This window comes from Typopeltis vanoorti, chromosome 1, assembly GCF_054136105.1.
Source record: "Typopeltis vanoorti isolate ZY-2024b chromosome 1, IOZ_Tvanoo_1.0, whole genome shotgun sequence".
In the NCBI taxonomy this organism is placed as follows: domain Eukaryota; kingdom Metazoa; phylum Arthropoda; class Arachnida; order Uropygi; family Thelyphonidae; genus Typopeltis; species Typopeltis vanoorti.
The window spans coordinates 149,103,556-149,116,694 of record NC_143549.1 but is presented as its reverse complement, the minus strand read 5'-3'; the positions used below and the strand labels follow the sequence as shown (position 1 = coordinate 149,116,694).

Below are 13,139 nucleotides of genomic sequence, written 5' to 3'. Positions count from 1 at the left end.
GCCACACATCTGTTGTACATGCTCCACTAAGAAACAAGAACTTACTGAGGGAGGCACCTCTTAAGTCACTCATACTTAAATAGCTACACCTCTTGAACACATTCACTAGATGTACGACAAGAGCCGTTTCCACATATATGAGAACCTGGTTTCAATATGCTTTCTAACCATATCCTTGAACAGCTTCCAGAGAAAACCCTGAGTTCTACCTCCCGCATCAGTCATAAGCTGGAAAATATAATACCAGTGTTCAATTGCACACTGATGAGAGGGAGGCACAGTGGTTCTCAAACTATTTCAGACTGTGGCACATGTGGCAATGTAAATTTCTGTCATGGCACATCTGTCTTCTTAATGCTGGACTCTTGAGTAATTAACCATAAATGTATATTTTACAATTTACACTACACTGACTATATTCAAATTCTATTACGATATATATTTTTATAGAAGACATGATAAAAATGAAAAATTTAAGAGATTTTGAATTTTATTATGTAAGTGCTTGTTTTCAATGTGAAATATGAGCCTGCTTGGAGGCACAGATCTTTATTCAGGAATATTGGACAAACACACTTAATTTATGCTCCAGTTACTGAATTTTGGATTAAATTTGGTCCACATTCGAGTGAGGGTAGAAAAGCCACACTCACATAAGTGGTAGCAAATGCAACTAAATTGAAAATGCATGTCTAAAAATGTTTTATACAAATATAGTTGTATACACAGGCAGCACACCTCTGCCTCTCTCATCAGTGTGCCATCGAACACTGAGAAACACTGGTATATACTATAAGATGTCCTTACTAACTGCATGTTGCTATTATATACCTTTTGTCTACCTATTCCTCAATCTCTGAATCCATCTTCCCAATCTCTTCTAATAACAAGACATTAAATGACCAATACAACTGTCTAGTAAACATCTTGGTTACCAACTGATCTTTGCCTCCCCATCCCTTCAGAACCCAACTGACCATATCTACATACAATAGTCCATATGTGGTCTTATGTAAAGGCTTTGATAAGTTAGCATTTTTCTTCAACAGTGCAGTTAACTAATGCAATGATCCTTAACCATCATAACCGTCCAATGTAACCCCTAAGTCTCTATCTTCAGTGACTGGTTTCAGCAAGTTCCCACTAATAATTCATTTTAGACAAATTATGGACTCTATAACCATGTTAGAAATAATAATTTTAATTTCCGGCCATTTCGACCTTCATATTAAGGTCATCATCTGGAGTATACACATATATATAAAGACAAGCTATAATTACATTTCACACAGTATGCTAAAGAGACATTGATTTGATCAACAGTTATTCTACTGGCCTGACCTCTAGTGAAAAATTAGATTAAATTGAATTAAAATAAATGAAATAAAATAAAATAACAGCAAAGCTATATTCTATTTAAGACAGCATCAGAGAAATTTTTTTTCCCTATACAAGGGTGGTCTGAAAAGTTCTCACCCTAACAATAAAAAACGAATTTATAATTTCAAAATTATGTTTATAATCTCCCTTCAGACCAATACATTTATTCCAGCGATGCTCTAGTGCCATCATCTCATCCCTGTAGTGGTTCTCAGTAAGATCTGCAAAATATCCTCTACAGCTGCAATCACCTCTTGATTTGAAAAATTATGCTGACCAGCAAGGAAGAGTTTTAGTTTTGGGAAGAGATAGAAGTCAGAGGGAGCCAAATCTGCAGAATAGGGTGAATGTTCAATAATTCATACTGAAGGACCCTTAATTTTCCCATTGCCAAAGCACCTTTGTGGGCAGGTGCATTGTCCTAATGAAGGAAGATTTTTTCTTCTGCAAACCGGGTCTTTTCACACGAATTTTTTTGTCTGGTCTGGTTAAAAGATCAGAATAATATTCCCCGGTTATTGTTTTACCCCTTTTCAAGACAATTAATAATCCCAAAACACCGATGCCATGACTTTCCTGCTGATGGAACCGAAATGTCTTCTTTGGTGCTGAACAACTGGCTTCTGTCCACTGTTTTGACTGCTGTTTGGATTCTGGTGTGTAATGGTGAATCCAAGTCTCATCCATAGTAATAAATGATTCACAAAATCAGTTTTATTCTTGTTAAAATGCTCCAAGCACTGTTCAGAGATTTTCATGCAAGTACGTTTTTGATCTGCTGTGAGCAAGCATGGCACCGATCTTGCGCAAACCTTTTCATTTGCAATTCTTCATGCAAAACATATCCTACACATTCTTTTGAAATGCCTATAGTCTCAGCAATTTCATGCACTTTGATTCGCCAGTCATCCAATACCATATGATGCACTTGATAAATGATTTCTCTGGTGTTGTTACACATTTTTTGGACGTCCTTCGCGTGGATCATCTTCAAGGCTGGTACAGACACATTTTTAAACTCGGTAGCTGATTTCATTATTGTTGAAAACGAAGGAGAAGAGTGCCCATAAACTTTTATGAACTTTGAATGAATTTCTTTTGGTGTTAAACCTTCTTTTACAAAGAATTTTATAACTGCAGGATACTCAATTTTATCCATTTCAAAGGATTCAGACTACACTTTTGCTTCAGACAGCTGTATAAAACAAACTACTTGATAGAATGACTTCAAATTCATATGGATGCTTATGACAGATGTACCAACTTAGGGGAAAAAAAAAAAAAATTTGCCAATAGTGTTGCCATCTATGGTCGAGGCCAAGAACTTTTCAGACAACCTTCGTAGATAGTTTTATTATAGCAAAAATGATGTCCTAATTTAACACGAGAATTGTTATATTAGATTTAAGATCCTGGATTACTTATAGTCCTATTTATAAATAACTCTTAGGGAGAAAGGTTATGTGGGTAGAATATGTGCCTTCCATATTCTTGGGATTTTTAGACCATCATTATTGTTAAGATTAGGGTGGTTGATAAGAATTTCACAGACCTCCTTAAATTATGCTCATACTACATTTAGGTGTGATGTAAACAATCATAAGTGTGTTATGTATATGAACGTAAATTTAAGGAGGCCTGTGAAATTCTTATCAATGATCTTAATCTTAACAATAATGAGGGTCTAAAAATCCCAAGAATACGGAAGGTACATATTCTAACCACATAAGAGTTAATTATAAACAGGACTATAGGTAATCCAGGTTCTTAAATCTAACAACAATTCTAATGTTAAATTAGGACGTCGTTTTTGTTGTAATAAAACTATCTACAGAAAAAAAATTTTTTCCCTGATGCTGTCTTAAATAGAATATAATTTTGATGTAGTTACTTTATTTTATTTCATTTATTTTAATTCAATTTAATCTAATTTTTCACTAGAGGTCAGGCCAGTAGAATAACCGCTGATCAAATTAATGTCTTTTTAGCATACTGTGTGAAATGTAATATAGCTTGTCTCTGTATATATGTGTATACTCCAGATGATGACCTTAATATGAAGGTTAAAATGTCGGGAATAAAAGTTATTTCTAACATGTTGTAGAGTCCATAATTTGTCTAAAATGAATGCTGATCACATGTAACTCTAAAGGAAAGGATATTTCCATTAATAACACTCTTCCTACAAATGTCCCTTATAAGAAATGTATAACCTAACCTACTAAAAATGAACCAACATTCATTATCATTTGTTCATATAACCAGTCTGTTCAAGTCAACTGCAAGCATTCTGTATATACAGGTAACCCTCGTATAACGAGGTACTTACTTATACAATGCGTTTTCGATATAACGCAGTCTACAAATTGTAATAACCCTTGTTCAACACGATTCTTATACAACACATTTTCGATAAAAACACGGTCTACAAATTGTAGTTACCCTTTATCTTTTCATATATTTTTAACGGCTCAACTTAAAAATCAAATTTTATCTTTGTTAAATTTGCTTCTGCCCGTATCGTGCATATAGTTACAAGTAGCAAATTCATATTAGGGGAAATACCCTTTAGCACTCATGTACGTCAATTGGTTACTATATAAAGCCTTTATTGTTGAAAGTTGCCTTCGTTTTCTGCCAGGAAAGCGCATTAAAAATCATAAGTGTGTTAATCTCAAGCTGAGCACTTTATTTTCTGTTGAGTTACATACAATATGTAATGCTTTTTTATGTAAAATATTTATTTGTATAGTAATGGCCACATAGAGGGCTTTTGTGATATTGTCGAAAACGAAATTAGTGAATTAATTGATGGGGAGATTGATTTAAATTAGGAGAAACTGATACAATTAATAGATGGTGTCGAACCAAATGGTGGGGAAAGTTCTGCTGAAGATTCTGATTGTCATGAATCTGTTAAAGAATTCAGTTTAAAGAAATTAGCAAAAGGATTGGACTTGGCAAGAAAGTTATGGAAGTTATTTTACGGATAATGATCCCTCAAATGGAGCGCTCCGTAAAATTCACAAGACAATTGGATATTTGTTTAGCTCCGTATTATGAACTTAATAAAAACTTGTAGCATAGTGGTAAGCAAGATCTTATTACTGACTTCTTGATAACTAACCAGCCAAAGTATGCTATGAGCATTATACAAATGACGTCCAAGAGATTTCAAGTGATGACGACGTCCGGCCACTCTTAAATAAAGAACATCTACGAAATGTTCGTTTTGAAGACAGTGATGATGATTAAATTCTGCACTTACTTTATTTTGCCTAAAACATTTATGCATTATGGGCAATGAAGTTTACATACAATTTGTATTTTTATAAGTTTATACTATGTATTTTGTTTCATAGTTTATATATTTTCTTAACTTACATGAATTACCTGAATTAAATAAAAATATTTTTTGTTGGATGTCATTGTTGTTTATATAATTTAAAAAAAAAAAAACGATTTCAGAACATAACTCTACTTTTTCTATGCGATCCGAGTCTCACATAACACGATTTATATAACGCACCATTTCTGTGGAACCTAACATCCGCGTTATACAAGGGTTACCTGTATTATGTCCCTTATCACTCTCCCCAACTTAGCATCAGCAGCAAATAACTGGATATCATTTCTACACCACCCTCTTCATTAATATGCTGGTTATATAACAATAGTTCAAAGAGAACCTGTGGCACTTCTGCTTCCTTTTAGACTCAGCACCACCCATCACTTTCTGATATGTGCCAATAAGCCAACTCTAGCACGTCACAGGTTTATTTTGCATACTATTCTCTTTGAGTTAGTATAACAATCCCACATGTGGAATCATGCCAAATGCCTTGGCAAAATCCAAAATATATGCATTCACTTCCTGTAACTTTACTGTCACTCTTACAGGAACATGAAAAAAAAACTGCTCTTAACAAAACTGCACTGTTCTCTGTAGAGGTCCTAGTGCTTTCTATTCACATTTGAATGCAACTCCAAACTAGGCTCTCTAAACCTTGTAGAGAAACTGAATGCTTCCATAATTTGCTATATCAGTCTTGCTCTTTGTCAGTTCATTAGGTATCATGTATGCAGTAAGACTCAAGAAGAGAAGCTCGGTCAAAGAACTGCTAACTCTTATGCACATTTCTTCACCACCTATACCAATATCCCATCTAGCTTGAATGCCATATTCAAATTGAAGTGAAGTGGGCATTTAATAACTCAGCTATTTCTGGTGTACCTGACACTTTCCTACCATGAACATTGACTAAGATTATTCTTTCTATTACTTTATATTTCTAGTCCCATATTGTGTACCAATGCTAAAAATCAATTGCTATATTCCTGATGTTTCTGACATTAGTCTATATGCATAAAAGCAGACCATCAGGCTCATGAGAGCTCAGGTAACTCTTACAACATGAACAGTTCAGATAGGAAGCTGGCATTGATTCCACAACCGGTCTGGTTGAGGAATCAATGATGACCGTCCGTCCATCATATTTCCAAACTTTCACTTTCCAAACCTCCGCAACATAACTAGTCCCACTTTTCCTGCACAGGTTCTACATTTTCAGGCAATTATCCAGACACATTCACACTCATTTAGGGGCAATTTCTCCAAGCATCTGACACCACATCCATGCTTTTTCCCTCCAAAATCACCTTGTATTAACAAACTGCACACTATGAATTAGTTATAATGATTCACTGCCTCTTCAAAAAAAGCATGGCCTGTGCAGTCCCATCTTTCCACATACACAATCTTGGACTTTTCTATGTGTATCTGGAAGAAAGAAAATGAGATTCCATCCATCAGGTTTGTATTAACAGGCACTTAAGCGTCTATGCCTTCCAAGGCTACGGGCACTTAATTGTTTATACTACATTATATTATAAGTGCTTATATTATATTATGGATGCTTATATTACATTACATCCTTGGACACTTCTCAACCGTAATATGAGGATAAGGCGGTTACCCCCTATGCCTCCAAGTATTCTTGTCTGTAAATTGCATGTGTTCTACTGGCTGGTTTGTCTGTCAGGGACAAAAAAACCCGAGTTGCCAGGAGGGAAAAAACCCTCTACCAGTATGAGACTGGCTAACTCACCTTTAGTCGAAAGAGACCAGATAAAGGTTCCTTATGTCATGGATGGGAATTGACCCCAGGTCTTTCTGACCAAAGGGCTTTGTCTATTCCGACTGAGCTACGGAGGCTGGAAATGAGATTATCTAGTCATAATATACTCCTAAGTCATAATATACTCCAGCATAATTCTTCAGCATAGATTTCCAGAACCACCACCACTAATGTTTGAAAAGAAAAAAATGTTGAGACTCTCATTGACAAACATTATAATCCTGAATAAAACTGGAACTGGTTCCAGAGTTCAAATGTGATTTTGACTAATTGGTGTTATAAAAATGATGAAATGCATCTACCTCCAGCAATGTCTAGTGGTATGGTAAATGGTCAGCATTTCTCATTTGAGTTGTGCAGGCACTGTTCCATAATTTCTGTCTGTCTCTGCACCTCTGAGTTGATTTCCCCAAAATGATAATTTCAGGCTCATATTGTGGATGATATGGCCACTAACAGACCAACCAACATTCTCACTGCTGTGGCTGAGTGCAGTTGATTACCCTAAAAATCTGATATAATATATATATTGGTTAAGACTGTATAATAAAGTAATTGCAAAACACCATATACCAACTTCACAATTACCTGCAGTCAAAGTTTCATAAGAATACATCACATAACGATCATTTAAGAGAAATGTTAGCAAAAAGTCAAGTAACACTAATCTGTCTACACAGGTCACTGAGTGGCCAAGTAGGTCCCTTTATTTGTTGCTGAAAGTTTTTCTACTTGCTTATATTATAAATTAAAGATACCAAGAAATTATATACTTGGTTTAATCCTTTATCCAAGTGTAAGCAAACAAACTTTACACCTGAAGTATTTGCATTATGGGTTGCCCCAGGACTGGGGCAACCCATAATGCAAATTGGATATGGGATACTAAGGCAAGAGATGTGAAGTCATACCACCTTTACCACGAGTTGCCCCAGTCCTGAAAATACTTCAGGTGCAAACTTTGTTTGCTTACACTGGGATAAAGGATTAAACCAAGTATATAATTTCTTGGTATCTTTAATTTATAGTTCCCTTTATACATACATACATAAAAAAGTATGCATAATTTGTTAAATCTTGAATGAAGAGATTTCATTAGGAAATATTTCATTGAGGATTTAACCAGCCTTAACAAATCAACAAGGATATACTTGTATATAAGTAGGATTGTAAATTACTTGAAAAAAAACTTAGGAATAACGCATCTTGACATTGAGTGAGTCTATGTAAAAGATATTACCTATCTTTGTATGTTAACAATGGAAGAAATAATTTTTGTGAAATATATGTTAGCGTGTAAGAATATGAGTTCAAAGTGAGCGAGCTAGACACTCGGATTAATAGCATAGCCTACGGCAGTCACGTAAGCACGGTGCATGCCTGAGCTTCCCGGAAGATGCTACGAGAGAAGATCAGAACAGCGTGCAGAAGAATGGTACCAGGCAGAAAAATGAGACGCAATGAGAAGGCCGCTAAAGGTGCAATATATAAGGGTTTGGCTCCCCCAGCTAGCTCTCCCTCTTTTGGCATTCCTGTTCATGCTCTCCTGTTCGACATTGGTGCCTATTATTCGAGGGTCCCAGCTCCAGATAGGTAGGTAAAAACTTTTTTTTTTTTTTACCTACTCATCCCGGAGATGAGTAGGTAAAAAAAAATCAGTCACCGGAATGATGTTTAGACGGAGATATGCGGCGAAGCCATGTGTAAGCATTTCGTCAGTGTCCCGAGAAAATCTGCAAAACAGCTCTGCAAGACCACATGGACCAACTTAAGCAGAGCGGTTTCGCGCCTACATCGGAAAGGATAGAGTTAAGCTGTAAAAGGAATTAAAAATTGAGCAACAGACCTGAAGAAGTCTTAGAAATCTGGTAATGTACAAACCTTTAGTTACTTTTGTTGTGAAAGGAAGAATTATTGTACATTAGTGAATAGAAACATTGATTAGTAGAACTCATATTACATAGGAACCAGGACTTTAGTATTTAGTCTAATAGCATTGTTACGGCTTCGGGAACGCTTTCTAATGTATTGTAAATGTCAATTATGTTTGGTATGTTGTAGTATGATAGTACGCAAGGTTAAGAGAATTATGCTTGGAAGGAATTGTAGATCAAAGAGTAGAGTAGATAAATTTCAATTATGTTTGGTATGTTGTAGTACAATAGTACGCGAGGTTAAGAGAATTATGCTTGGAAGGAATTGTAGATCAAAGAGTAGATAAGAGCTAACAATTGATTTGGTAGTCTTGTCTCATGACAAGATACATATATATAGAATATAGTATGTTATATAAAATTCTGTAACTTAGGAAACTATTATCTTAGCTGAGTGTATATTTGGTGAGATTGTATTGTGTAAGAGTTAAATAAAATGAACCTTTGTATATTTTACCTAACTAGTTGCCTGATAAATGAATCCAATGCACCACTCATTCAATTAGGACCTTAGCGGAATTAAATCATACAGCGGAGACCATGACTGCAAACTAGAATTAGCATAGGAGACAGTTATCTTGAGATTATGTGTATTAATAGAATGAGTAGCTGTGGGTCTCTCTGAGAGTTCACTCCTTGATTAAGAAGTTTTCTAATCTAAGGGTTCTGGATGGCACAGCAATAACAAACAAATTTTTCCAGAACCCAACGAGGAGGTAACTCAAAGAGTTTGGCTCTAGCCAAAGGCAATCCCCTTGTTAATCTCATTCACACACGTGATTAATCTAAGTGGTGGCCACAGAACACATAGGAGTTTAAGTATTGAATAGTACGAGGAAAGGTGTAAGTAGTGTTTCCACCACAAATAAAGAGGTACAAATTAAGGACAAACACAGTCTCACAAATAACGTTAAATGAAGTAACGACAATAAAATAAAAAAATAAATAAATTTACAATACATAACAAATTGATGTGAAATAACTTTCAGTTTAATTTAAATGGATTTTTTTATTCTTCGTGGCTACAATCAACTTTTACTTACACTGAACTCATAGGATCTAAATGAATAGGCGGTGTCCTCCCTCCCAAAATATGAGTCCTATCCATGAAGGGCTTTTGTAAACATACAGCACATTAGTAATGTTCGGTGGCCTAAGGATTTTTCCCCGTTTTTGTTAATTTTAAATTTTTTTTAAAAATTTGTTCTTTTACATACTTCAGAAACCAAACATGGAACTTTTTCAAGCCACTTCAGGGCCTCCAATAAATGGGATGGTGTTCTTGCACTGGACAATGAAATTCATCTCCCACTTAAAGATAATCACAAAAGTCTATGGTGGCACACAATGGAATTTGAACCAACATCCTGTTGGTTCAAATTCCATTGTGTTGGAGAGTGGATATGCTAACCATATGGCCAACTAGGCCTGCATTAGTGCCATTTAGAATAACATTGATACTTAGAATAAGACTTCCTTATTATACTGATGATTTCAATATAATGGTATTTTATGAGAGTAGAAAAGTGATATACAAATTTTAAGAATATATGTTTAAAGTATCCCCTTTCATGCTTATCAATTTTAATAATGACTAACTGTTAATTTTCTTTTTAAACTGAGTTTTTCAAATACTTTTTCCTTTTTGTTCATTCACTATGCAGGCTGTTACCTCTACTTGATAGAATGAACAATGCATCCTTAGCCAGTTATATTTGCTAAAAATAATATGAATCAATTATATGAATTTATTCTATCTCAGTAAAATTCTTACCATAATGAACAAAAATTTCCATTACATCCTTCACAGATGGATACCAAGAAGGCCTTTTTGAAAATTTTAAATAGTGATTAATAGCTTCAATACTGCTGTAAACTGTATCTTCATTCTGGTGAAAAGCAATTATTTTAAAAAGGAAAAAAAGTGTTCTTCCATCACCTACATCAGGTGGAAAATGAATCAACTGAAGATGAGCAAATGAAGTTGTGAATGCATCATCACAACTTGATACAGTACAACTTTCATACTCCTGGTACTCAGGTAGCAAACATTCAGAATTTAAGAAGACAGAGCCTTTTTCCAAATTGAAAATATTCAATCCTGGAGGAGGATCTGAAATTCTATCTCCTCTTTGCATTGTTATAATTTGTTTATATGTCTGAGTAACTGCAGTTATGTCTGGATCTTCAACTTCCACATTTAATTCTTTTTCTTCAATTAAGTCATGTCTTGGTATTACATGTTCTGAAAGCATTGCTTGTAATTCTTTCTGTTTAGAAATCAGCATTCTTTCATTTTGCCTTTCTAAAATAATTCTATCTAAAGTCAGAGTGAATTCATCACAATCAGGCTCTTCATTTGACAGAAATTTGCTATCCTAGAAAAAAGAAGAATTTTAAATTTACATACTCAAAAATTTATGATTTTTTTTTTCATCTATCCTAAAATAAAACAGTTTTTCCTCTCCTAAAAGTAAGTAAGTAAGTACTGTTTCAATAACACTGGTTACACGAAATGTAATGAATAACTTATAGTATAAAACGAAACAAGATAACGGAAGAATTACAAGAAAATGGCAATTTGAACATTTAATGTAATTTATATAATAAAATGTAGATGAAGCCTGACTTTGACACACCCTACATTATAAAGCTAAAAAACATATTTAAATATTCTGAATATAAGGTTGTCTTCACAAGTCATTCAAAATTATCTACTAATCTAAAAATTACAGAAAAGAAAACAATCCACAAAATTCTATAGTGTTGCAGTGTGGTTTATCCATTCTCCCTAGCACTCCAATTGAGACACCATCTACATTGGGTCTATGATTAGATCTATAGATTCTCACTTAAGTAAACATTACTGCAATTCTTGTTACCTATAAACAATATTTTACAGAAAAAAAACTAAACAAATTAACCAAACTTCTAAATCCACAATCACAGAAATAGCCACAAATGCAATCGAAGATAATCTTATTCCCCAAATAGAAAAAGTGACAATTCTCAACTTTCAAGAAAAGCAAAATAAAATTAAGAATAACTGTCAATGTTTGCTATCTTCACGTCATCTTAGGTTTGGCAGCTCTATAACATAAATATGCATGCAAAACTTTCTACCTCAAAACATCACAGATCACTGAGTATATAAACATAGTGCAAAACAACCTTCCCATATTCTGAAGATGGTTAGTTTCGAAAACGGTTTTATTTCACCTTGTAAATTGATCTGTTCATTCCATTGCATTCCTTTTATGATATATTTTATTATAATTTTAAGTTCTTAGGGATTTATTTATTTATATTTTAAATCGGTCTTTCTTATACTTCAAATTTTAATGTACCTTTTTATAACTAACCTATTTTTATATTTTCTCTCCAGATTTTTATTCTCGTTCTTTAATTATCATCAACATCATACTTATTCATTATTGACTTATTTGTTCCATATCACTCTCATTTCACTATCATCAACATCATACTCATTCATTATTGATTTACTCTTTTTCCTCATTTATTTCATCATCATATTCTGAGAAATCATAACCTCAAGGAAACTACCTCAAGATTTTTTTGCCAAATCAGAAAACGTACACAATGATTTATGATTGCATTCATTACTTTTTTTTTTAATACTTTAATTTAAAGAGAGAAGTAGTTAAAAAACACATTTTAGGTTGGACTTTACTTTTTACTTTATATTAAACTAGCTGAATCCTCTCATTTTGTAGAGGTAAACTTATACTTCCAACAGTTCACTTCAGGGCATTTACATGAGTATTTGGTGCTGGCGCTTTCATCATGGTGCAGAATTGTGAGCATTATAACACTTCTTGGTAAACAACATTAGAGGTTTCATCATCCTCGACAAAAAAATAATTAAATTCTCAGGACTGCTAACTCGAGAACATGCTACATATAACCCGTGTCTTAAACATTCACCTCTTAAATCTAAACCTGCAAATCTAAGATTATGTCCTTGGGATTTATTAGTTGTCATTGCAAAGCAAACTCTTATTGGAAATTGTAACTGTTTGAATGCAAATGGATAGTCTGAAGGAATGAGGGTATCCGAAGAATGAAGAAAATTTCTCTCTGATACCAGGACCTGTACATATCACAGCTTCTATTATATTAGATTTCAACAATTTTACTTGGAGCCTAATTCCATTGCAAAAATTGGTGGGGAGGGGGTATAGATTTCAGAGCAATGTATTACTATTTTCAATTTCGTTTCATAACCAAGTAATCCAGGTGGATTAAAAAGATGTAAAAATTCCACTGAAAAATGAACTGCATTATCTACATCCACAGGATGTATCTACTGATTTCTAAACACTATCAGATCCATTAATAAGAAACAACTTGTTCATTATTGACATGCGTCATTTCAAGAATAGCTCTCCCTGAACCAAGAAGATGACTTTTCTGTTATGTTCTCAATAGATGAGTAGACACTGTACAACAATTCATCTGCAGTTCCAACAATTTTCCCAATATTTAGGTGAGTTAATATAATTTTCCCGACTCTTTGCTGTCCATCACCATTGCCAATTTTTAACAATTCTGAGAAAAAGGAATGTGCATTAGAGTTTCCATGTAGGTAAACATGCATTCACTTAATCCGCCCTGGTTCCGTAGGATACAGCAGGCAGTGTTTGTCAAAAACTGCTGACAAATAAAA

The 13,139-nt window shown here is 34.1% G+C and overlaps 1 protein-coding gene across 1 annotated transcript in view; it reads right to left on the bottom strand.

Annotated features, from left to right (window-relative positions):
• Window positions 1-13,139, bottom strand: part of LOC150110531 (uncharacterized) — a 247,977-nt gene that overhangs the window by 164,080 nt on the left and 70,758 nt on the right. Inside the window, exon 4 of the mRNA XM_090394585.1 lies at window positions 10,227-10,830. Within this exon, the coding sequence (XP_090250711.1) occupies window positions 10,227-10,830 (604 nt within the window). The remainder of the gene's footprint in view (window positions 1-10,226; window positions 10,831-13,139) is intronic.